The sequence below is a fragment of the Aphidius gifuensis genome, linkage group LG2, assembly GCF_014905175.1.
Source record: "Aphidius gifuensis isolate YNYX2018 linkage group LG2, ASM1490517v1, whole genome shotgun sequence".
NCBI lineage: Eukaryota > Metazoa > Arthropoda > Insecta > Hymenoptera > Braconidae > Aphidius > Aphidius gifuensis.
This window is the reverse complement of record NC_057789.1, coordinates 1439523-1466399: the sequence shown is the minus strand read 5'-3', so window position 1 is coordinate 1466399 and position 26877 is coordinate 1439523. Positions and strand designations below refer to the sequence as shown.

The window sequence follows — 26877 nt, the reverse complement described above, 5'->3', positions numbered from 1 at the left end:
GTATGGAAAAATTTATAAACTTTTTAAAAAATATATTAATCATATATCTTGCATTAAATTTACATTTTCTAGCCAACAAAGTACTCCGTCAATTTAAGCACGATATAATATTTTTTCAAACTTGTTTAATTGGTATATAATAGTTTCGTTGGAAATTTATTAATAAGTACTTTTAAAATTATCAAATAAAAACCGTAAAATTTTTTAATAAAACATGGAAAAAATTATTGAGTACAGTGAAATTTATACACACCACGAAAACTATTAAAAATTATTTTAAAAAAAAAATTCTATATTTATTTTTTGTTCATAAAAATATTTGTGCTATTTTTAAAATTGATTTTTTATCTATTCAAGAAATCAAATTTCTATATTTTTATTATAAACAAAATAATATTAATTCCCAAATGAAAAAAGAAATTTAAAAAACTTAAAAAGAATAGAAATCATTAATTATTTTCTCGAGCTTAAAAATAATTCTTTTTTTATCTATTTTTAATCAAGGTTAGTATAAAACGAACATTAAAGCATAAATAAATAATATTTCTATCAAATCAATTAGCTGATTGAATTGATCAAGTTGATATGTATAATGAAAATTGGATATATTGAATAGGGTTAACAGACTGATGATAGTCATGAACATGTCAAAATTTGTAGACAGCTATTTATCCTCAAATTCAATACTGAACATCGCAGCGAACAACAAGACATTGTTGTTTTATTCAAAAAAATAATACCTCAAGAGAGAGAATTATTTCAAGGATATACAAATAACGTGACTATTTGTTAAATATACTACAAGACTAAAGCTTGTTCAGCTTGGAATCATCTGCCTCACGTACAAATTCACAAACTTCATTATTACCCTCATTCAATCATACATAAAAAAATTGTTCCCAAACAAATTTCAAACTTTTTATAATATAGTTTTTAAAATTTTTAATAATCAAGTTTTTTTAAAAAAATAACTCAACAAGTATTGGTTAACTATTAATTATAAGACACTATGAAACAAGCAAAGTCTTGAGTTCATTCAACCTCTATATTCCATTCATCAATATTTATGAAAATATTATATCGAATTTTTGATAACATTTCCAATACTAATTTTCCCTCAAGAGATTAATAATTATAGTAATTTTTTATTTATATATATCGTTGAAAGTTTACTCAATTTTAATAATATCTATATGTCAAGATTGTTAATTATCAAAGTATGGAAATGACGTTGGAATATTGTGGCTTTTCGTGGCAAAATTGTTGCTTAAAATTTTGGTTTAATGACACAAGTATATGGCAGGTGTGTTGGTTGTTTGGTTGGATAATATATAAAATAAATTTACAGAGAAAAGGAATATGTATAACAAATTCAACACAACACACATATCAGCCTGAAGGGGTTACAAATTAATATGCAACATGTACATCATATTAACTAATATATAACGTTGACACAGTGAAATTAACTTGGCATTTTGACATATTAATTTTTTAAATCGAACAAATTAAAATGTACAAATTACGTTTTTTATTTTTCTAAATTTTATTACTCATCTCTTGGATATAAGAAATTAAAATTTTACTTTTATTTTAATTTTATCCCCAATTATGTTATCTTTATTTTAGATAATTTTTGTATTTTTTTTTTTCCGTCATTTCTACGAATCAACACACACATACTGCAGATGTGACAGTTGGTTCAAAGAAAACCTTGTTAAATTAAGCCAAAATTATACTCCACTGACTCACACATTAATCAAATTTCATTTCCATGAATTTGTACAATTAGTAAAAATAAAAAATAATAAAATAATGTAAATATTATTTTAAAAAACGACTTTGTATTAACTAATTTTATAGAATAATCAATTTGTGATTAATTAAGTTTAAATAATTACAATTTCACACGCATATGGTGGCTTCATCAAGGCTGTGGCTAACACACCCTAAAAACTATCCTCTCCTCACCAACAATATTATTTATTCTACAAACCATTAAAAAAAAAAAAACTCGATAAAATATTTAAAATAAAAAATAATAGTTAATATTTTATAAAGGCAATGAACCTCGCACGAGACTCATTTTAATAACGCAAATAATAATATTAAAAATAAATAAAAACTTTGAACTCAAACGACCTCATCAGAGTATGAAAAAAATAAAAAAAAAAAAAAATAATAATTTATCAAGTAGTCACGCAAAAGGATTTATGAGAGATTCAATCTTCTATTTATATAAATAATTATGAATAAATTAATTTAATAAATGAATTTTTCATGTTTTAATAATAAATCAATATTTAATAAATTAAGGTATTATTATTATTTGATTTATTATTCATTTAACAAAAGAAAAAAATAGATAATTAAGTTGTTTGAAAATGATTAAAAGTCAATTAGTGAATATATGAAATAATTATGATTTTAGATTCACTGTAATGTCACGAACAAGCCGTGCCTGTTTCGTACACAGTTGGTAATTAAACTGGTTCGTGAATATTTGCTGTGTAAAATTTTCAACGATCAATCAAGTCTCTCCCTGAATCAAGTAAATATTTAATGTGTGTGTTGATATGCATTTGTATATATGATAAAGAGAAATAAATCTGAAATCTATGAAGCCAGTTGTTGTTGTTAAATATGTTAAGTTGAAAGCAGTGATGGTGTTGTGATGACAATTTGCCACCCTGTTGTGTCTAAATCTTATTGCTGAAGAGTAAAGAGAAGGGAAAAAATGACAAATGGGGAGTGTAATTTATCGGTATAATCATTGAGGAAGTGATTCGGCAAGTAGATTTTGATATATAAAGGGAATCATCCTAGTTGACCACACGTTCCATATGTCCGGCAAACAACCAGGTGGTTCAAGCAGGAAAGTGCCCGCACGTTTCAAATACAGTTGGACATGTTTCCACCCACAAGACATGCAATATATCCCCCCCAAACATCTGTCAATTTTCATTTATTTTTTTTTGATTTTGTTTTTATATTTTTTGAATTATTTATTTTTATTTTTATTTTATCATTGAGGGTTCAAAAACTATGAAAAAAAATATTCAAATATTTTTTTTTTTTTGGCTATTTAAAATTTATTTATAATAAAAAGGCGTATGTCCTATTATTCATATACTTACGCCCTTTTAATAATATTTATTATAATTTATAATAAATATTTTTTATTTGACGAAAAAATAATAATATGAATAGCTATTTTGGTGAATTATTTTTTTAATGGATTTTTGGTATGATAAGATTGCGTGTCGCTAAAAAAACCAACAAAATCCATTCAATCACAAAGGTAGATATAACATAACAAGGTAAAATAGTTGAAAAAAAAAAAAAAAATTAAGTATACCTTTAAAGATAATAGAGTAAAAAAATAAATAAAAAATTTTTTAAATTGGAGAATCAATGAACAATGCCAACGTTGCAATAAAATTTTGTCCATGAGATTATTTACAAGATATGTATAGCAATAACTGGGTCGTGATTACTCGATTGTACACACTAGAATAAAATACATATTTTTTTTCTTGTTACCCTCTTTATCGTTTGTATTTCACAAAATAATAAATCATCAAAACACAGCTCGTATATTACCGTCAACAATTAAAATGAAAAAAAAAAGAACCTTGTTTCGCTTTTGTTTAAATGAAAAATAAATAAATATATTTTTAAACTCATGCGTGTTATTAATAATAAATTAAAAATGTATATATAAATTTACCTTTTGTGCTTTACAAGCAGCAGCAAGTGGTAAAACATCATGATGATGAGCTGCATGACGATCACGTAGACACATTGAACAAGCAGCAATTTTACATAATGCACAATATAGTGTGACTATTTCACCATTATGATCAATACATATTGAAGTACCATCAGGCCCCATTTGTCTATTTCCTTTTATTGTATTTGACTGCCAGCTGGCACGTGGTGGTCCCAAATTATGAGTTGCAAGGGGTCCCCTTTTTGGGTGGCATGATTCACGACAACCATCACAATATAAAACCTAAAAAGAAAAAAAATATAAAATCACATAAATCATAAATAAATATCCATGGTAACAAATTAAATAAACATTTTAGATAAAGTTTAAATTAAAAAAAGGGTATTATAACTGGTCAAATAATAATTAAGGTTTAAAGGGTAAATTTAATTAGACCTATTTTCACGTATCAAGGTAGTCATTCGTCCCTTTTATCATCATTTAAAACGCTGCCTCAAAACTAATTGAATAAACTGATTAACAGATAGACCAGACCTATCACGAACCATTCTAAAATACGTGATAATATTTATATGTACTTTTTTTTTTTCTTTTGGCATTTATCAGAGACGAGTAGTTGCTTCAATATATATGTACATAAGGATCTAATTAAATTATTGCATGTACATTCAAAAGGAGAATAATTTATATATATATATATCTGTAAACTCAAAAGGAGCAACGAAACTCATTGAGATTCCAGCCGCATGATTTGGCGAAAGGGAAGCCAGAAAAAAAAAAAAGCAAACGAAAGGAAAAAAATCGAAGTAGACCAAGGAAAAATATAAAATAAAAAAAGGTCAAAGTAAACTACAGGATATAGTTAAAATAAATTTTATAAAATATATTTAATATTGTTGATTTTGCTGGTGATGATGTTGATGATTGATTAAAGAAATGAAAAAAATTTACCTCGCATTGTTCACAGGCAACAATAGCTTCTTTTGGTTCACCTTCACACATTTGACAATTTAAACGTATATTTTTATTTTCATGATATTTATCAATGATTCTTTGCATTGCTTTATATTTTGGTAAATTATTAGCACCACCTTCATCAAAATAAACTGTTTTATTACATACTGGACATGATAGACATAGAGTTCCACCAGATGGTGGAAAACAATTACCATTACCAGGTGTTCCAACATAACTACCTGGTCTTGAACTATTTGATGTGCTACTACAAACAACACCAGAATCTGTTTCTGATAATATTGATACTTTATCAGCTTCTTGATCAAAATTTTGTTGATTTGATGAGTCTGTTGTTGATTCTGGTGGTGAATCTGGTGGTGCTTGTATATTAACAGCACATGATAAACACAATGCATGCCAACATGGCAATAATACTGGATCACTAAATATTTCCTTACATGAAGGACAACGTAGCTCATCCTCCATGATGTTTATATTTTTTTATTTTTTTTTTTTATCTCAATTTTATTTTATTTCCCTTTTTTTTTCTTCTTCGATACAAAATTTTTACTGTCTACTTTTTTTCTCCTTCAACTTTATTACACCACACTTTTTAAATTTTTTTTTACGGTTTTTTTGCCTCTTTTTTTGACCTTCTTCTTATTTAAAAAAAAAATTTATATTTTATTTTATGTTGAATTCCTTGAGACTAGATACAACACAATCACATTTAACACACACTTTAAACACGTGGATGTTAATAACAACCTGTATCTTTTAATGCAAAATGAAAAAAAAAAAAAAAAATTGAAAAATATTTTAATTAAAAAGCTAATTTAACAACTCTAGTTTTTTTTTTTTTTTATATTATTTTATCAATAAATAATAACAATATAGAATTTTATTTAAATCTTTAACTTTTTTTGTTTTTTTTTTTTTTTTTTTCTATTTGTTTTATTTGTAGTTCTACATTTTTTTTTTATTTTTATTTCTATCAAGACTCACTTGTTATCACTGTTTGATTTTTTGTCAAACAAACACTCAACACATTTATTATTTATAAAAAATTGATTGTTATAAACACAGAAATATTTATATAAACGTAAATGATAAAATGATATATATTTTTTTTATTTTTGGAGCAACTTGCGTGTTGACAATGGACCGTGTCACCGGGTTGACTGACTTTTCTTGTGTTTTGCAGCATCAAGAACCTTTGCGCATCATAAACCACGCATTTTACAAACAGCGCAGTGACGGTTCACAATAATAATAACTATTAAAAAGGGGCAATAGGTGGGGCACTACTGCAGGGTGCCTAAATTCAATTTTACCTATTTTATTTATTTTTAAATAAACAGTTCACCACAAAATCCTTTTAAAATTTCAATTTTTTTTATATTTTTTTTAATCAACTGATTTGTCAAATATTTATTTATTTTTATTATTATAAATAAATTAAATTTACATGACATTTTCCGCTCCATTGATTGAATAAAAAAATTTTTTTTTTCAAATTTTAATTTCTAGGTCAATATTCTATTTTAATATAGTCAAATAAAAAATTTGTAAATCTAGTCATTATTCCAAATTTAAAGTGAACTCAATTTAGTATATAAATAAAACATTTAATATATATAATTATTATATAAACAATATATTTTAATTTATATTTACTTTTTACATTATTTATATTACAAAAATTAGATGTTAAAATGTTGTTATCTTTAGACATAGTATTTTAATAGTAGGGTGAAAGTAAAATAATGTTCGTTACTGACAATAAGAAGAACGAGTTGTTTTATATATTTATATTTTTTTTTTTTTCAAGAGGTAAGCTGACTGGTGAGTGGGGCAAACACGTTGATAGTTTAATACAAAAAGAAAAAAGCATAAAAAAAAGGATCAAATTCATAAAGTATACCTTACACACATATGTAATCTCAAATTCTCAAGTGAGATGAGATAGTAATATGCGAATTTTTATGATGAAGGGTAAAAGTGTAATATAGGACAGAAAGAAAGGTGATTTTGTAGGGACATGATGACTCAAGATGATGATGATGATGATGAACAATAAAAGAACAAAAAAAAATGTACGTTTGTGATGGTCCAAAGAGTTTGCACGGGGTCAGGATAGAATAAAAGAGAGTCTGCTTCATTATTATTATTATTATTATTATTATTTGTTATTATTGTTTATTGTTATTATTATCATGAATATTTTGTATTATTGTGTGTTGTTGAAGAGACTGTATGCATGTGCAATGTGCATGGAGAATAAAATCCAGGTGCATTTATTTTTGAGTCTATGATGCAGCTGGCCTATCAACTGGTCTCTTTGTACAATGATAATGTTTGGTTAAAAATATGACAGTGTTATTAAATCATAGATGATTTAATTCACATCAATAATTATCAATTGGATATTCTGGAATATATCATCAATAATCTTGAACGATTTTTTAAATGATTTTTCGATTTGGTGCTATTTAAAATTTGAGATTTTTTTTGGAAAAAAATTTATTGAGACAAAGTCATTGTTTGGATTCCAGTAAATTTATATTTATTTTTTTATAAATAATAGGAATTAGTTGTTTAAATTATTTCAACAATTTTCATGTAGCCGTTTTTTTTTTAATAATTATTTAGTAATTAGATATTTTGAGCGCGCGAACGATGAGTTTCGAAATTTGAAAATTCATTGTTCGTTTATTGCAGCCTGAGTTTATTATTAACAATAATTAGAAAATTTAAAATTGTAGGGTTTTATTGTTAATTATATATTGAATTGTTAATTACATAGATTTATTTTTTTGCGTTTTTTAAATTTAATTTCATGGTAACGCCATCTCTAAGTTTCAACAATAAATTTTGCGTGATCCATATTTTTTTTTTTTCGAATATTATTATTATTTATCTGTTTGTTTATTTAACATAAATAATTTAGCCTTGACTTGACTATTATTATTTATAAGCGAGATTAATAAATACTGATAAATGAGATAAAAAAAAAAATTCTTCATGACGTGTCAAAACATTTATAAAAATTGGATGATGATAAAACAAATCAGCCAACACGAATTTGCATTTTGAACTTTAAAGTTTACAATAACAAACCAGCATTATCATTATTAAAAAAAATAAATAAATAACTGACCAATTAATAAGTAAATCATTGACAAAATTATCATGTAAGTTAAATAATTTTATCTCATTTATTTTTAGTTTTTAATTCAAATCAAAACCGAGGGTGACTCACTGCCAAAAAAAAAGAAAAAAAAGAAAAACTCAATAAATAAATCCACAAATTTATCAAGATAAAAAATTCTAATCCATTTATAATTTATTAATTAATATTCAAATGGAAATTTCCTATTTATGACAGACATCAGTTACACTTGATAAGCATCAACGTAATCACAAATTAAATGTTAATTCTAAAATATAAATTACATTCAAATTGATTGAGATAATCCAACTGCATAAATTATTTTAAAAAAAAAAAAAACAATCTCTCTGAACTTGGATACAATCATAAAAGTTTCTTTTTTTTTTTTTTTGAATTAATTGAAGATATTTTGGTTAACCTTACAAAATTAGGTGTTATGAATTTGATATTATTTCCACAGATATAAATCATGTCAACTGGTGTAACACGATGTCTCCAAAGATCCTCACTTGGTCATTTGATAAAAGCTTGTCGCTACTCATCATCAACTCCAAGGTACTCCTATTAAATCCTTAAACAATTTATAAAAAAAAGATGAAGAAAAAAAAAAAAAACAAACTGTAAATTTATTTAGTGCAGATTTAGATTCAAAGACATATGATTTGGTTGTTGTTGGTGGTGGAATTGTTGGATGTGCAACAGCACGTGAAATGCTTGAACGACATCCACAATTAAAAATTGCAATAGTTGAAAAAGAAAATAAACTAGCAATGCATCAAACTGGTCACAACAGTGGAGTTGTACATGCTGGTATATATTACACACCTGGTAGTATGAAGGTAATATTTTTCTTCAAGTATAACAAGATAACATCATGATAAATTGATAAACTACTTAATTATTTTGTAAATAGGCTAAACTATGTGTTGAAGGACTAAAATTATCATATGATTATTTTGGTAAACACAATATACCATATAAAAAAGTTGGTAAATTAATTGTTGCACAAACACAAGAACAAGTTAAACAAATTGCTGAGTTACATGAACGTGGAATTAAAAATAATGTACCAGAATTACAGCTAATTGATAAAAATAATATTTATAAATTTGAAAAAAATTGTAAAGGTGAAATGGCTATTTGGTCACCATGGACTGGTATTGTTGATTGGTCACAAGTATGTCATTCTTATGCATCAGAATTTGAAAAAATGGGAGGAAAAATAATACTCAATTATGAAGTAACTGGATTTGAAGAAACTAAGGAATCAAATGGACAACAAGAATTAGTTCCAATATCTGTATTATCGAAAAATAATGTAAGAATTATTTACCTTGATATTTTGTTGTTTGTTGTATGAAAAATTAAATGTTTTGTTTATTTTTTTTAACCAGTCAATCAAGACAAAATATGTGTTAACATGTGCTGGTCTACATTCAGATCGTTTAGCTGTTATGACTGGTTGTGATCTTAGCCCAAGAATAGTACCATTTCGTGGTGAATATTTGTTATTAAATGATGATAAAAAACATCTTTGTACGACAAATATTTATCCAGTACCAGATCCAAGGTTTCCATTTCTTGGTGTTCATTTTACACCAAGAATGAATGGTGATATTTGGCTTGGACCAAATGCTGTACTTGCATTTTCCAGAGAAGGATACAGGTAACTAAAAAATAGCTTAAAAGATTTAGCTTAACAAGTTTTTTTAATTTTTATTTGTTTTGTTAAAGATGGACAGATGTAAATATACGTGACTGCATTGAAATGGCAAAATTTCCTGGTCTTTATAAATTATGTTTACGTTTTATTGTACCTGGTTTAAAAGAAGCAGTTAAATCAATTATTTATCCATTAGCTGTTAATGATTTACGTAGATTTATCAATCAAATAACATATAAAGATGTCAAGAGAGGACCAGCTGGTGTTAGAGCACAAGCTATGGATAATGATGGTAAATTAGTTGATGATTTTGTATTTGATGGAGGTGCTGGAAGTATTGGAAGTCGTGTTATACATTGTAGAAATGCTCCATCACCAGCAGCAACAAGTAGTATGGCTATTGCTAAATTTATATCAGATAAACTTGAAAAAGATTTTAAATTTTAATTATTAAAAATTTATATTTATTTAATTACTTGTCTTGATTTATTTATCATCACTACTTGTAGTTTTTAAACGAAATAACAAATAATTTTTTTTTCGATTATCTTGCTGTGAGTGGCTGTGAGAATCATCCAACTTTTATAAATTATTTAAACACTTAAAAAATAAATATAAACATTTTTTATTAAGCTAAAAAAGAAATAAATTTTTCGCAATTATTTACATGAAATTAATAATAAACAATTATATTTAAATTATTCGCAATCCTCTTGTTGATATCATGAGACTTCTTCCAGCAAAATCCCATGCAGCTGTTACATGAAATCCCATGTTTGATATAACCACCATGTATTCACAAAGTGCAAACATTGAATATACTAAAAAAAAAAAAAATTGAAATACAAATTAATCATCAACAAGGCAGCTAATATTTCAATGAACATACCAAATGGTTCACAATACTGATTATGTCTCCAGAAAAAATAACATGATAAAAATATTGACACAATGTTCCATGTCAATGCTCGTATCTTGATTGCATATGATTTTGTTTCATTGGCATCTCTAAATGAATTTCTACAATTTTTAACTAAATAACATGATGCTGACATGTGGATCAGCGACATAATTAAAAAAGATATAAATGAAAATTTATGAAAAGCTGAAAGATAAATAAACAAATGTCAATTAATTTGTATTTTTAAATTTGTTAATTTTTTCTTTACCATAATTATCATTTGATGTCCAGAAGCTCAGTGTGACTAGAGATATATTTTCAATTGTATAAGATAAAAGTGTTATGTTTGTTAATCCTTTTGCTGATTTTGATATAATTTCGTTGTAGTAATAATAATACATCATAAGAACAATTGATCTAATAAAAGCTTGAGCTGCAATGACAATTTTCCAAATGTCATTTTGAGGTCTGTAGTGTCCTATGGCTGCTGATACTGATGGTAAAATATTGTAAACCTAAAGCATCAATAATTAATAAATAATTTGTCAATTTGTTAATTTTTTATTTTAATTTATTAATTACCTCACAATGTGTAAATGTTGCATGTTCAAAATCAAATATTATTGACCATAATACACAAAATATAAAACCAAAAAATGGCAAACCAGCTGTAAACCATGCTAGCTTTGTAAATGATATTACAAAACGATAATTTAATGTTTCAGTACCAAGAAGAGGTGAATATTCAATTCCTGAACGTAATTTATTCATTTTAAATAGTTTTAATTTATAAATTTTTGACTAAAAGTCATATTATTTTTTTTTTGTATCAAAATAAATTATTATAACCACAAAAAATTATTTGTAATTTAATTTGGTAATAATAGAAAATAATAAAATTCATAACACATTATCACTTTTAATTGATTGTCATATTTTTCTGACATATTTTTTTATTTATTGGTGATAATGTTTATCTTATTTGTTGACAGGTGTTGAAAAATCAACACAAATTATTATGATTCTTCATTACAAATTGACGCAATAATAATAATATTAAAAAAAAAAAAATATTGACACTAGAAAGTGTCGCTTCCTGGTGGTTGATTAAGAAATATATATTTTATTTTTTTTTGTAGATGGCAGAAGCTGGCAGTGTTTGTGTTCATCAGCTGACGAAAATTTGTCATTATTTTGTTGGATAATTTGTTTGTTTGTTAATATACACTTGTTAATAACAATTAAATCAATTTATAAATAAATTATATTGATAATTAATTAAACAATTTAATTTTCAACAGTTTATTTGATTATAAAATTTGTGATTTCGGAGTAAAAGTTTGTGTTTTTGTTTTTAATAAAAGTGAGGTTACGTTGATGACTGAAAATTTGACAAATTAATTAACAACAATAAGGATAAATAAATATAAAAAATGTAAGTAAATTATTTTAATATATATTTTCAAAATGAAGAAAACTTTAACTATTTATTTTCTTAATTTTTAAAAGTTGGAAAATTTTTATTTATTACTTTAAACGTTGGCATTACGTATTGAAAAACTTTGCTCCAATTTGGCGAACGTCGAAATTATCAATAATAAATTTAAAAAAAAAAAAAATTTCTTAATAAGAATTTTCGAATTTCTTTTACATTTAATTAATCAAAAATTTTTTAAATACATTTTTTGTTGATGAACAATATTTATCCAATTAGGATATATTTTTAGTTCAAATGATTATTATTATTATTTAAATTTATAAACAATGTTATTTATTGTTATTTTAATACAATTAAAAAATCTAGAACATTTTGCTTGATTATTTTACAAATTTCAAGTAAACTTGAAACTTTATTAAGAAAAAAAAAAATCAAGAAAATATAATTTAGTAAGAATCCATTAGCTAAGTGCTAAAACAGACTTTTCCTCAACTTTTTATCCATCTTTTGTATCATCAAAAATAGTTGTTGATTGATGGATGAATAACTTGAACAAGTAAACAAAATTCACCTCAATTTATCCAACAAAAAAGAGAGACACTTATAAACAATTTATTTTCACAAAAAATTTAATTTTAAAACCTCCTTTCAACTTGGAATATCTAAACCACAATTTTTCATTATTAAAAAAATTTTTCTAAACATTCTAAATTCATTTTAAACATTCAATAAATATCCTCAATAATTATTCAACAATTAAATAACAATAGCTTTTATTAAAATCATTAAAAAAATTTATTTATCAATTTAAAATTTTCTGATAATTCGCTCAATAAATTTTTAACAAACAATATTAAAAATAAAAAAAAAAAGGATTTATTAAAGGGTGATGAAAGTATGTAATTCGATACTGAAAATAATGGATGAGACATCCAACAATTATATCAGACTAAATTTCTAATGGATATGATGGAAATTCGACACTCACATTGAAGATAACCAGATATTTTATACAAAAAAAAATCAACCCCTTGAGTATTATTCAAATTAAAACCATAAAAAATTTACAAAAAAAAATCCCCAATATATTAGATTAATTATTAACAAACTCGTTGTTATTTTCAATCAATTAATTTTTATTTTTTTCGACACATGTCCTTGGAAAAAAATTCTAAAAGACAAATAATTTATCAATCGAAAAAAAAAAACTAGACACTTGATTACACTCGTATGGTTTTTCACATGATGTTGATCCAACATCATCATTAATCATCAAATATATTTATAAATATATTTATAATAAATCGTATAGAAAAAAAAAAAATTTGACACAATTTTTATTCGAAATAAATCCTTATAAATATGATAGAAAAAAATATTTCTTTTTTACTACTTTATTTATTTGAAATTTCATTTCTATTTATTTATTGAATTATTTATCCATGTAGTCAATTGCATAGACTTGAAATTTGTATTTTATATATTATTTTTATTTGAAGGGTGAATAAATTTATATATTTTTTCTAACGTTTAATTTGAAATACAAAAATAGAGTAAAAATAATATTTCTATCAGCTTTATATAATGAAAAATAATTTTGGCTTTTTTACCTTGTATTTAAATAGTTACAAATATTTATAAAAATTAAGTAAATTAAAGTGATGATGTGTAGGCGATAATAATATATGATAAAATTCAATAATGCGCAAGCGTTAAATGTGATGATCCGCATGTGGCGGGTGAGTTAGAAATTGCTTTTAGTCTGTTGTCGTACATTCATCCAATATCGTCCTTATACAAACTAAATAAACATCAAAAAAAAAATTTAAATAAAAGTGACATGTTGTTGTTAATTTAAAAAAGCCATAGAGTAATGAAAAAATGACTTCAAAAATATTAAAATCAATTGAAAATAATAATAATAAGATAATAAATTCAAATGATAAGATAACATCAGCACAATTTAGATGGAAATTATTAGCACGTGCATTAAAAAAATCACCGAATAAAAAAAAAATAGATTGTTATGATGAAATATCAGTACGTCGTTTTACAACATTTAATTTAATAAAATCAGAGCTGTTATTAAATGATGAAATAACATTAAATAATGAATTATCAACATGGTATAATTATTCATGTTATAATAATAAATATAATGTTAAAATAAAAACAATTAAAAAAAATATATTTACAGCAAATGAATTAATTGGTTTTAATAATACTGGCAATGTATGTGTTTGGCCATCAGAAGAATGTCTTGCATATTATTTACTTGATAATCAACGTATATGTAAAAATAAAAATATTATTGAACTTGGTGGTGGTATGAGTTGTCTTGCTGGTATATTTGTTGCTAAATATTGTGAACCAATTAGTGTTACATTGACTGATGGCAATAATAAAAGTGTTGATAATGTTAAATCAATTATTCAACAAAATAATATGAATGATTATGTTAAATGTTGTATTGTTAAATGGACAAATTCAAATAATTTATTGACAAATATTAGAAATATTAATCAGGTAATTTTAACATTATTATTTTATTATTTTTTTATTTTCAATTTATTAATTTAATTGTTTAAATTATAGTGTTTTTGTTCTTCTATTTATTTCATTTTTATTTTTATTTTATTTATTTATATAATTGCCCGGTGGCCAATTGTTTAAATATATTTAAAAATTTTTTTTTTTTATTTTATTGTTTATTAAATTGTTTATTTATTTATTTATCTATTTATTTTTTTACATTGTTTATTTTATTATTTGTTTATTTATTTACTTTCTGAAAAACCTAGATCTTTTTTTTTTTTTTTTGTTTGTTTATTTTTTTTTCATTGTTTATTTGTTTATCTATTAATTTTTTTTTTTAATTATTTATTTATTTAACAGTTTATTTGTTTATTTATTTATCTATTTAATTTTTTTTTTATTTTATAAATTATTTATATATTTAAATTTCAAATTAATTTTTGATTTATTTGTCAACAGACATGGACATTAAATGATATCAATGTATCACAATGTAATGATAATAATTATGATGTTATATTATGTGCTGATTGTTTATTTTTTGATGATACACGTCATGATCTTGTTGATACAATATATGGATTATTAGCTGATGATGGTATTGCACTTGTTATTGCACCAAAAAGAGGTTTAACATTCCAATTATTTGCTGATACTGCTATAAAAATTATTGCCATTATGAATTGTATGGATAATGTATGCTAAACATTTATACTTGATACCTGATTTACATTATCCAGTACTTTTAGAATTAACTAAACAAAAAAATACATCACCTGGATGATTATTAGAAATATTTCTAATACTTTTTCTTTAAAGATTTTCAACTGCCGGACAGTGTTTTCCTTTTTTTTCTTTTCTGATTTTTAAATTGAATTTAAAGTTTTTTGGTGCTGTTCCTTTTGATGATTAAATATTTATTTAGTATTTTAAAAAATTCTATTCCAAGATCAAGTTAAAATAATGAAAATAATAAAATTTAAGTTTAGTAAAGTCGTTAATGTTTATGATAATTCTAAGTCAGTTGTGTATGTAGAAAAAAAAAAAAAAAAATAGAATCCAGTACTCTATTCGTTGTCTCTCGTGACATACAAGAGTTTATCTTTAAAGTTATTTTACATTTGCGTGACCCCACTGGGAGCAAAGAAATAAAAAAGCCAAGAACATCAGGGCTTAAGGAAATGTTTAAAATAAAATGACGAGAAGGGAGAAGTGAGGTATTAAAAAAAAAAAAAAAAGAAAATAAAAATGAAAGAAAAGTAATCCAAGAGGTTGTTAAAAAAATGAAACCAAAGCCAAGTTTTTAGAGAAGAAAAAAAAATATAAAATACAGATAGATACAGCTGAAAATATATAATTTGTTAAAAAGTTTTCGAAATTTATTTTAGATTTAATGATTTATTTTGAATCCTTAAAAATGGACCAAACTAGTTAAATCTAGTCAAGTATTTTAATTAAAGTATTTAGAAACAAAAAAAAAAATTCAAATATATTAAATCGAATTATTAGATGATAAAAAAAATAATTGTGAAATCGAAAAAAAATGTATGAAATAAATGTTGTTGTTAAAAAATATAATAACTTGTTATTTTTGTGAGGTGTCTTTTTAATTTGTCATTATGCCAATTGTCGTCATCAATTATAATTATTATCTTCATGAAAATTTAACAATTTAATTTTTATTTATTCGACCTTGATGATAAGTTTCCGGTCTAGTCGAAATTCATGTCATTGATCTTTTTTTTTTTAATCCATTTTGTTAATGTACAAAAAAAGATACTAAACTAAAATCAATATGACAAATATAAACTTGTCTATTAATGTGTTTATTATTTATAAATAATATTACGAAAAAAAAAAAAAAAAACTTTTAGTTAAACTTGAATCATGATTAATCAATTTATCAAGTTAGCTCCAAGCTCTTTTTTTTTTTTCAAAACCTTAATTGAGTTTTGCAAAAGTTAAATGGGAAAAATAATTTACTATTTGTTTATAATAATATTATAGGATTATTTTTTTATCCCATGGATATATTAGTGTTATTTTAAAACAATTATTGAGTGTTTATTTTAAAATCATTAAATTCATTTGTTTATTTATTCATTGCCAAAATAAAAATTATATTCTCAATTTTTTTTAATGTTAAATTGACTCTTTGTTTTTTCATTGTTTATTTAAAATTACTATTATTTGTATTTTAAATTTTTAATTTTATTTCCAATTAATTTTTAAACACTGGCTTTTTTTTTTTTTTTCGTTTGGTTATTTATAATAAAAACAAGGTATATTTTTAAATATTTTTTCTATATTTATTTTGCAATATTTCCGGTCGTTAATCACTTGATGCTCATTAATTTTAATTAGTATTAAAATTATATAATTATTCAAGATTAAAAATTATCGAAAATTGAAAAATTTAAATTTTTTCATTTGTTTAATTATTTTTTAATTAGTATTTATAATTTATTTTTATCATGAAAAATAAAAAAAACAATCTGAAAAATTAGTAGTTAACATTGACAATATAAAAAAAATTTTTTTAACTAAAGAAAATAAAATTATAATCAAGCCACAATTGTTTAAATTAAACATCTTGTGTCCTGTTTAACTTGGCAGCATAAAAATACACACACACAAGTTAGCAATACAAAAAAAATATATTTTTAAACTAGACGAAAGTTTTGAAATTTAGTTACTCATTCATACAGCTTTGATGATATTTTCTATTTATTTTTATACATTTAAAAAATAAAATGGAAAATATAGATTAACGATTTTATGACCAATTTTCCATCAAACAAACAATGACACATTTAATTATTTATATAGATTGTCAATTTTTATTTTGATATCTATCCAAATGTCATCATCAACACCGACACATTGTCGATATATATAAATATTTATTATTAAATTGAAATTAAACCAGCAACTTGACAAATTTCGACACAAAAAAAAAAAATACACATCAATTTATGTCGTAAAAATGTTACAATTAATTTTAGAAATTTTTTTTGTTTTTATTTTCTTATTTGAATGACAGTTATGATTGTGTTAATATTTATTTGAAATTTTCAAGTTTTGAAAATTAGCAAATGACGTTAACAGCCAACAGCTGGATACCACTTTGGCAATAAAAAAACATTGACGAGGTCAAAAACTCATTGCCAGTTTTTTTATTATTTTATTTATTTATTTATTTATTTGTTTATTTCTTTTATTTATTTATTTATTATCTATTTTTATTGAAAAACAAAATAATTAAATTTATTAAATTAAAATATAATAAAAATCCAATTAAGAATGGCTTTGTTCTTGTTTATTGAGTTTAATATTATCAAGTAGAACAATGTCATTACATTTTATAACAAATGCCAAATATGATATTCAATTAATTTCTAGTCGATGCACTCGAGTGAACATTTAATAAACAATAACTCTGCGTGACACCCTGATGACCAACTGGAGGTGGTCTTTTATAAATTCTATATTCAATTGTTAATAGTTTTGAAAAATTTATTTATTATTGTTTTTTATATTGTTTGTTGTCTAGTTTATACATTTTTGATGTTTGAAATTTTATTGTTAAACTATAGCTATTTTAAATTAACAATTAAAAAATTTAAAAATTTTAATATGATTTTTTTTAAAAGAAATTTTCAAGAAAAATTAATTTCTTCAAAGAATATGTTATTATTTTTAAAAATTATTAATTTTTTTTTATTAAAAAATAATAGAAATTAGAGATATTTTGAATTTTTTTTTTTAATTAGAAAAAAAAAAAATTGTACATTAAATTGAAAATACTGTCAGCCTTCTGCATCTATTTTTCACAATTTTTCTCCTTTTTTTTTCGTAAAAAAAAAGTCATTAACCGTCTCGTGAAAAATCCAGTAACATACGTGACTTGAGCACACATATTTTTTTTATTGAAAAAAAAAAAAAATGGATTAAAGCCAAAAAAACCCAAAACCATCAAGATAATGAATAAGATTGAATTATTAAAAATTTATAATCAAGATAAATTGTATCTTATCATTTTATCTGCGAAAAAAAAAAGTATATAAAAATTAAACAAATAAGCTCTTTTTTAAAAATGCAAAAACAATCAAAAAAAAAAATTTCTAATAGCCAAAAATGTAATTAAAAAATAATTTAACATAATTTTTTATGTAATAAAGTAATAAAGCTTAAAAAAATATATATTTATATATATTTTGTGTTGTTATTTGTAATTTAAACAAGTGTTGCATAACATTGGAATTTCAAGGACTAGTTCTCGGTCTAGTTGACAAGGTAAAAAATAAAAATCCACTTTTGAATACCTACAAATGTACCAAAGTAATGTCAATTATTATCAACAACATTGTATACAATCTTTTTTTATCCTCTACTTAACAAAATATATGATGAAAATAATATTTAAAAAAAAAAATGTCAAAGTTGATGAAAATTACTATGGATTACATGATGTTTTAAAATTTTCTTGATCTATTAATAATGCCCTCTATTTATATATATACAAAATATATAAAAAAAAAAAAAAAACAGTTACTATTAATACTGACCGAGTTTGGCTGCATCGTCTAGACAAAAATGCAATTTGAATTTGAAAATCAAAAATATTTATGTATTTTTATAAATTAATGAAAAAATTAACAATGTTAAAAAATAATAATTGATATTTTGTTAATAATATTTGAGTATTTTAATGAAGCTTAGGTTCAAGGTCAGAGCTCTTGAAAAGGTTTTAAATTTTTATTATCAAAGTTTTGTTATCACGTGCAACGAAAACACGAGACACAATGATGATGATGACTGGAGGCCAAGTGCACTTTCCCTTCATCAAGAGAGACTAATTGCCAACTAATTTATCAATAACACGACCCACCTACGTAATCAAAGCATCAACATTTAATTTTATCATTATTTTTTAAATAATTAATTGTAATTTAGGAGTAAAACAAGAGAATTAGATAACACATTGCTGATTTTTTTTATTCTTTTTTTATATTTTGTTATAAATAAATGAAGATAATATTTTTTTTCATTAATGAAATTATTTTTATTATATTAATTTTTTATCTAGAAATTATGTAAATATAATTTTAACATTGAAAATATTTTTTTTTTATAATTTTTAAATATATTTTCATCTTGATGATAATATTAGTAAAATTATAATTTCATTTAGTATTTCTATTTTTAAACTTTAAAAATTAAATTATCAATTGTTATCTTTTTTTTTTTTTACAAATTGTTGATATTCTTGTTTTTTTTTTGGCTAAAAAATTTTGATGTACTAATTAAGACCAACTGACGAGGATAATATTATTATTAAATTTTTCTTTTTTTTTTTGCTCCACGATCTTGTTCATTAGATGCAATTTACAGCAATTGTATTAAATAAAACCAAACAAATTTTATAATTATTTGTTCAATTATTAAATTTAAAAAAAAATATATAATTGTAGATTTTTATTTTTTTTTTCATTAATTAATTTGTTTGATATTCTTTGGTAATTATTGAATTATATATTGATTATTTTATTCAATATATCGAGAAGAAAATTTACACAGAGTTCTGATATTATACTGCAGTATTATTTTTTTTTTCTTGAACGATCCAGTGCGGTTGAACCATCATAAAAGATAAGAATAGAACAAGAAGAGAACAATATTTATATACTTTTATTTGTGTCGTTTTTTCTTATTAGTAAATATATATAAATAAAAATTATGGATTTATTATGATAATGATTTAAATAAACTGAACAAACTTGATTATCTTGTTGATAATTTATTTATTTATTTGTTTTTTGTTTCAGGGCTGATTACTGGAAATCTCAAGGACGTAAATTTTGTGATTTTTGCAAATGTTGGACTGCTGATAACAAGCCAAGCATTGAATTTCATGAAAATGGCAAAAAACATAAAGAAAATGTTGAAAAAAGGCTCAAAGAAATTCATAAAAATAGTGCAAAACAAATGAAAATAACAAAAAAATATGAAAGTGATATTAAAAATATGGAAAATGTAAATGAAAAAAAAAAATATATATTTATTAATAAATTATAATTATTAATATTTAATGTATAATAATTTTTTAAATTTTATTTTTTTAGGCTGCTATGGCAGCTTATCTCAAAGATTTGGAGGGTAATCAAATGGATCTGACTGCTCAACAATTAGTTCGAGATAAAAAGAAAAGAATTGAACAATCATCATTTGTAAGTTTAAAATTTTTTCATTAAAAAATATATTATTGTAGAATTTATTATATTTATTATGCTTAATAATCTAATTCAGGTTGATACAAATCCAAATCAAATGCCTATGACACCTCTCGAGACAAACCCTCGTCACAAAAGCAGTAAAAATGTGAGTAAATAATATTTTTCTTTCAATTTATTTGCAAAAAAAAAAAAAAATAGCTTTACTAAGCAATTAACTGTTTGATATTTGATTTGTAATTAAGTGAGGTAATGATTTACAGTTGCCTGGAGGTATTGATTTTTGTGACCCATCATCATTTCAACGTGTTCAAGCAAGAGAATCAAGACAACAAATTTCAGCATCAAATGAAACCAATAATAAAACACCTGGAACAAAAAAAAATGATAAAAAAATTAAAGAAGATGATCAACCAAAAAGTTACATGCAAAAACTTTGGTATGAAGCTAAAAGTCCTGAAGGATGGACTTATTATTGGCACACTGAGACACATGGTAATTAAATAATTAAAATAACTAATTAAATTATTTATTTGTTCATTTGTTTGGGTATAAAGTTTTAAACTTGTAGTGTCTACTAGAACCAAGGCTAATATATTTTTGTTTTGTAGAAAGAAAATGGGAAATTCCAGTAGAAGGATACATGTCAATTGCTGAACAAGAAGAGGAAGTGAAGGAGCAAGCACTCCAGTTGAAACTTTTAGATCAATTGGAAAAAGAAGAGCTCATTGAGAAAGCTGATATTATTGAAGAACAAAGAGCCAATGCTGAGCGTGAAAGATTAAAGGAATTTAGAAAAAATAAAGTTAATACTGGGAGAAATAAAACAGGTGATGGTGTAAGTCAAGAAACTACAAAACAAGATGATCATCAAGAAGAGGAAGAAGAAGAAGAAGAGGAAAAAATACCTTATCGACGAGACTACAGTGTTCCTGATAGAGTTGATCCTTATGGACCCTGGAAGATTGTTGAAATAAAGTAAATTAATTTTCAATATCTTTTTTATCTTTGTTTTTTAATTGAAAAATTTATTTTTATTTATTCATTGTTTTATTTATTGTTTTTAGACCGAAAAAAGTTATTAATCTTCAGCTTCCAGAACAGAGAAAAGTTATTGAAGTTAAACCAAAGCAAGCAGCTCCAGTTCCTGTTCGAATATTTAAAGAAAAAGTTGTTACTAAAATTCATTCTGATGATAGTGATGATGAAGGTAGCAGCACACCAGTATTTAAAAAACGTAAATTTGGTAATAAAAATACCAGAAAAAGGCTAGATGATGATGAATAATTGATAAAATATTTTTTAAAATAGTTAAATTGTCATTTTTATTAAGTATTTTACAAAAACATTTTTTTTTTTTTTAAATTAAAAAATTCGTAAAATAAAAATAATTGTATATTTTAAATGTTTAATTTATTATTGTTTTGAAAAATATTAAAATTAAGTTATTGCAAAAGTTAATTGTATTCTAGTTAATTGAACATTAGTAAAATATTATTTTATAACATTTAAATTGTCTTTGTAAAAATATCAATCGAAATTTTCAATTCGAAATGATTTTTTCGATTCGAAATTATTATTTCGATTGAATTTTGCAAAGTTGCTTCGTGTACAACAGTCGGTTATAAAGTAGCAAATCTTCTTACAATAGCCACAAATAATTTCACAGCGCTTCTAAAGCTAGGTCAGGTTTTTGCATCACAAGCAAGTCAACAATCAACAAGGCCAGGAGATCAAAAAAGAACAAAAAAAACAAGGTAAATACTAAAAATATAAAACACAATATCATCATAAAAAATTCATAAATGCAATTTAAATATTATTTAGATTTTAATAAACATTATTAATAATAAAATTTAGTTTTTAAAAAATTCATTTTATTTATATCAATTTTTTTATACACTTACACAAAGTGTGACACATAAAAAAAAAAAAACAAAAAAAACCAAAATAAAAGTTGTTTCCATGTTGCGCATGCATTGAGGTCAATAAACTATCGATCGACATATATAAATCTTTTGTTGATAAAAACGTGACTCAATTAAACAAAAAAAAAACAAAAACTATTTAAAAAAAAGCAATTAATAAATTAAATATTTTTACAATTTAGTCGACATCTAGAAATTTAGCTTTAAATCTTAGAAAAAAAAAATAATTAAAAATCGAAATAATGTTATTTTCTACAATTGATAATAATTAGTAATATAATAAAATAATTAACTATAATTAAACTAAAGAAATAATAGTTAAAATACTTTTTTTTAAAAAAAAGAAATTACTTTTTTACACATTTGAACTTTTACTATTTTTTCTATCATTAATTTCTAAACAAGTATGAGTATATCCTCGATCAAGTTTATCTGGACAACCATTTAATTCAGCAAAAATAAGTTCAATTGGTTTACCTTTTGTTTCTGGTACAATGAAAAATGTAAAAAAAAATGTAAAAGTACAAAATAATGAAAATAAATAAAAACAACCAGCCATACCAATAGCAGAAATAACAATTGGAAAAAATTTAATTGTTAAAAATGCAAATAGCCAAAGTGTAATCATTGATACTGAATTTGCAAATGATGATATATCAGATGCAAATACTTCAGAGGCAACAACAAAGGGAGCTGGTCCCATACCAAGACAATATGTAACAGCATAAAATGACATTGCAACAATTGGTATCCAAGAAAATGAATCAACTTCATAGCCAATAGTCATCAAAGATAAAAATGCACCAAGTATAAAATGACACAAAGCCATTCCAAAACATGACACAAGTATAAGTGAACGTCTACCAGCTTTTTCCATCATAATTGTTGATAAAAATGATCCAATAACTTGAATTGATCCAAAAATAATTGCCGATGAATTTGGTGACATTGAACTACCAGCTAATTTAAATATTTCTGATGTATACATTGCCTGATGAATTAAATTAATTGATAATTAATAAACCCATATAAATATCTTGAAGAAATATTTGAAGATAATTAAAACATACTATTGCTGATATTCCACACAATTGTTGTCCTATCATGAGACCCAGGGCGATGATAAATCCTTTTGTTGTGCCACGATCTCTGAATAAATCTTTAAATCCAATTTTACTTTTTTTATCTGAATTTTCATTTGCTAATTTATTTAAATGTTGTAGCTCATGTTCAACTGTTGATGTGTCATTATTTTTAAGCCACATCAATGATCTGTTTGTATGAAAAATTGATGATAATTAAACAAGTAAATTTATAATATTTTGAACAAATGTTACCTTGTTGCATCGGCAATTCGATTATTTCTCACAAGATAAATTGGTGTTTCAGGCATAAATATAAAGCCAAAAAAAAATGTTATTGGTGGTATCATTGAAAATGCAGCAAATAATCTGTATGATAAATTAGCACCAATAGTATAGCCAAGAACAATACCAATATTAACAGCAAATACTAAAAATGTACCAAGTTGTCCTCTAATACTGTCTGCTGATATTTCACTAACATATATTGGAATTAAAAAAAAAGACATTGCACCACCAATACCACCAAGATATTGTGATATTAATAAACAATAATAATTAAATGCAATTAATTTAATAAACCAACAACTTATTAATGGAATTGCAATTAAACAACCAAATTTTTTACGACCAAATTTTTCTGATAATTTACTGCATAATGGAAGTGCTGATAATGCACCAAGGCATAGTGTTCCATTTAGCCATGATATTTCATCAGATGACATTGGTGTTGATCCAACTGGTGTGTTGTTACTCATTAAAGTTGGTGATGTTGGTGATGACCAACCCAAGTTCATTCCATATGTCAGTACAGCAATATTAACTATTTTAAAATTATTTATTTTATAATATTCATCATAGAAGTATTTTTTGTTTTTTGAAGGAGGAATATATTTTGTGTATTTAAATATAACTGAAGGATATTTTTATTTGTATTAATAGTTTTTATAAAAGTTGGTATAAAAGTTGTGAATTTTTTAATTAATTTTTTTTTTTTTTTTATATGATTTTTAAAGCTTGATATAAATTATTAATTAATTAATGAAATTATATAATTATTATTTATTATTTAATAAACAATTTGAATGAAATAATTTTTTTTTTAATTAATTTTTTTAATATTTAAAAAAAATAGTAAAATTAATTTTAAAATATTACAATTTTATTATTTTTTTTTTTTTTTAAATAATAGATATATTAATTGATAAAATTTTTTTTTTTAATTATAATTTATTAATAAATTATTATTGTAATTAAATAAAAAAAATTATTCAGCAGATGATTAACTTTTGAAGGTCAATTTTGTAATTATTTGATTATTTTTAAATTAGTATTTTAAGATTTAAAAATTAATTACCAATAATTGCTGCTGATAGTTGTTTTAATTTACCAGGTTCTCCGGGTGATAATTTTTTCGTAGCTGTTGTCATGTTGATATTTAAAAAAAAAACTTAAATAATTGACTTATACTTTGTGATGGATTGATCAAATGAATTTGAACAAAATTAACTTCAACATTCAAAGTACTAATAATTAATATAATAAAATGGAAAATTACAAAGTTCAAAATTAATAAATGATTAAATATGTTGATGAATAGTAATTAATTTTAAAATTAAAATATACAATCCTTGACTTTGAATGGTACACTGTGACTGAACGATTTATAACTTGATGTTTTCTTATCAAACAAATGTATTTGTCAGTTTGTAATTCAATTTATAGAGATGATTGCTTTGATGGTAAAATTGTGGAGGGGTATATTCAAAGACGAAATAATATTATTAATATTTTTTTATAATTAATAAATAATTTAATAATTTAATTATTGTTAATGTAGAAGATGTAAAAAAAAATTAAGATGAGAAGAAAAAAGATTTCTCAAGGTCTGTGTAAACAGATGAGCACAGAAATAAATTAATTAACTAACTAATTAAATTATTGTTTAGAAAAAAAAAATTAATAACTCATTTATTCAAAAATTAATCTAAAAAAAATTTCAGCATATAATTTTATAAATTTATTTTTAAAATAAATGAATAAATTATTTTTACAAATTAACAATATAAATAAATTTATATTTTTCTAATTTGTTATTTATTCAAAAGCTGCGTCATAATCAACTGTTTTATTTTGAATTAAATCTAAACATTTCTGATAATTTATGATACTAAAAAATTATTAATTATTTTCAGTTATAATTATTATTTAATCATTAAATAAACAATGTCATGGCATTGTAGTGGATCAACAAATCAAGAAATGGTTAAGAAATTAAAAGGTAATAAATTTGATAAAATTTTAATTAACAATTAATTTATAAAATTATTTATTAGATGCAAATATACTGTCAACTGAAAGAGCAGTAGAATCAATGTTAAAAATTGATCGTGGTAAATATTGTCATGAAGATAATCCTTATCTGGATCGACCAAGAAAAATTGGATACAATGTAACAATTTCTGCACCTCATATGGTAAAAAACAATTAATTTAAATTATTATCTAGAATTTCTAATAGAAAAAAAATAAATAAAACTTTTCCTTCTAATTTTATATAAATTAATTGACGTCAAAGTATTTTTCATCTTGTCAATAATAATTTAAGTTTAAAGATAAGAATTGAGGCTATCAATAGGTCAATTGAATTTTATCAATTGATATTTACATTAATACTGTTTTTAATCACAATTGGAAATTTTTTTTATATTAAATTTGATTGAAGATATAATTATAATCTTGTCAATCTTTATTATTTTTAATAAAAACAGCATGCTTATGCATTGTCAATGTTGACTGATCAACTGGTTGATTCTGCACGTGTACTGGATGTTGGTTCTGGCTCAGGATATCTAACAGCTTGCATGGGTTACATGGTTGGTCCAAGAGGAAGAGTCATTGGAATTGATCACATTCCGGAACTTGTAAAAATAGCAACTGAAAATTTACAAAATGATTATCCAAGTTTTATCAAAGAAGGACGTGTTAAATTCATTGGTATTATAATTTTGTTATCATAATTTAAGAAAAATTTTATTTAGCAAATGATCCACTTGTTTGAAGGTGAAATTTTCAGAAATTTTTACGTGAGCTTTTTTTTATCACCACTGTGTGGCGATCTACATAAAGTGGCATAATTATTTCTCACATGTGGACATGTAGGGCCTCGGTTACTATATATACAATTTCATGAGATTTAATTCTACAAATACCTACGTATATAGAAATATACAGAA

General features: G+C 23.3%; 7 protein-coding genes across 13 annotated transcripts in view; 4 read left to right on the top strand and 3 right to left on the bottom strand.

The window, feature by feature from the left end:
- Positions 1-5891, bottom strand: part of LOC122848197 (E3 ubiquitin-protein ligase TRIM9) — a 70122-nt gene extending 64231 nt beyond the window's left edge. For 4 of the 5 annotated variants that reach the window (XM_044146106.1, XM_044146109.1, XM_044146108.1 and 1 more), the window contains exons 1-2: positions 4685-5891; positions 3731-4015 (exon numbers count right to left, since the gene is read on the bottom strand). In XM_044146106.1, the coding sequence (XP_044002041.1) occupies positions 3731-4015; positions 4685-5176 (777 nt within the window). In that variant the 5' untranslated portion in view covers positions 5177-5891. The remainder of the gene's footprint in view (positions 1-3730; positions 4016-4684) is intronic. The other variant, XM_044146107.1, reaches the window with a different exon arrangement.
- Positions 5892-7667: 1776 nt separating this feature from the next.
- LOC122848200 (L-2-hydroxyglutarate dehydrogenase, mitochondrial) lies at positions 7668-10023 on the top strand. 3 transcript variants are annotated; one of them, XM_044146115.1, is made up of 6 exons: positions 7668-7884; positions 8323-8417; positions 8497-8701; positions 8776-9180; positions 9257-9528; positions 9597-10023. In XM_044146115.1, exons 2-6 carry the CDS (start codon positions 8332-8334, stop codon positions 9970-9972), a joined length of 1344 nt encoding a protein of 447 aa, XP_044002050.1. In that variant the 5' UTR covers positions 7668-7884; positions 8323-8331; the 3' UTR covers positions 9973-10023. The 3 variants fall into 3 exon arrangements, with proteins under 3 accessions (XP_044002050.1, XP_044002051.1, XP_044002052.1); XM_044146116.1 differs by lacking the exon at positions 7668-7884 and having other exon boundaries at positions 8275-8417; XM_044146117.1 differs by lacking the exon at positions 7668-7884 and having other exon boundaries at positions 8301-8417; positions 8502-8701.
- A 116-nt stretch (positions 10024-10139) lies between these two features.
- Positions 10140-11583, bottom strand: LOC122848205 (post-GPI attachment to proteins factor 2-like). Its single transcript, XM_044146124.1, has 4 exons — positions 11009-11583; positions 10695-10941; positions 10415-10630; positions 10140-10346 (listed from the first exon to the last, which is right to left on the bottom strand). Exons 1-4 carry the CDS (start codon positions 11195-11197, stop codon positions 10219-10221), a joined length of 780 nt encoding a protein of 259 aa, XP_044002059.1. The 5' UTR covers positions 11198-11583; the 3' UTR covers positions 10140-10218.
- An 89-nt stretch (positions 11584-11672) lies between these two features.
- On the top strand, positions 11673-26004 carry LOC122848201 (WW domain-binding protein 4). Its single transcript, XM_044146118.1, has 9 exons — positions 11673-11861; positions 20228-20435; positions 20525-20629; positions 20709-20780; positions 20896-21127; positions 21244-21610; positions 21700-22389; positions 25838-25907; positions 25979-26004. Coding segments are annotated over exons 1-7 (1206 nt in total). The 5' UTR covers positions 11673-11859; the 3' UTR covers positions 21920-22389; positions 25838-25907; positions 25979-26004.
- Positions 13644-15183, top strand: LOC122848202 (calmodulin-lysine N-methyltransferase). The gene is given in 3 exon segments (XM_044146119.1): positions 13644-14390; positions 14859-15091; positions 15093-15183. Coding segments are annotated over 3 exon segments (969 nt in total). The 5' UTR covers positions 13644-13745.
- On the bottom strand, positions 22581-25395 carry LOC122848198 (facilitated trehalose transporter Tret1-like). Its single transcript, XM_044146111.1, has 4 exons — positions 25000-25395; positions 23898-24465; positions 23631-23832; positions 22581-23551 (listed from the first exon to the last, which is right to left on the bottom strand). Exons 1-4 carry the CDS (start codon positions 25070-25072, stop codon positions 22916-22918), a joined length of 1479 nt encoding a protein of 492 aa, XP_044002046.1. The 5' UTR covers positions 25073-25395; the 3' UTR covers positions 22581-22915.
- LOC122849352 (protein-L-isoaspartate(D-aspartate) O-methyltransferase-like) lies at positions 25869-26661 on the top strand. Its single transcript, XM_044148044.1, has 3 exons — positions 25869-25923; positions 25979-26118; positions 26413-26661. Exons 1-3 carry the CDS (start codon positions 25869-25871, stop codon positions 26659-26661), a joined length of 444 nt encoding a protein of 147 aa, XP_044003979.1.
- Positions 26662-26877: the final 216 nt, after the last annotated feature.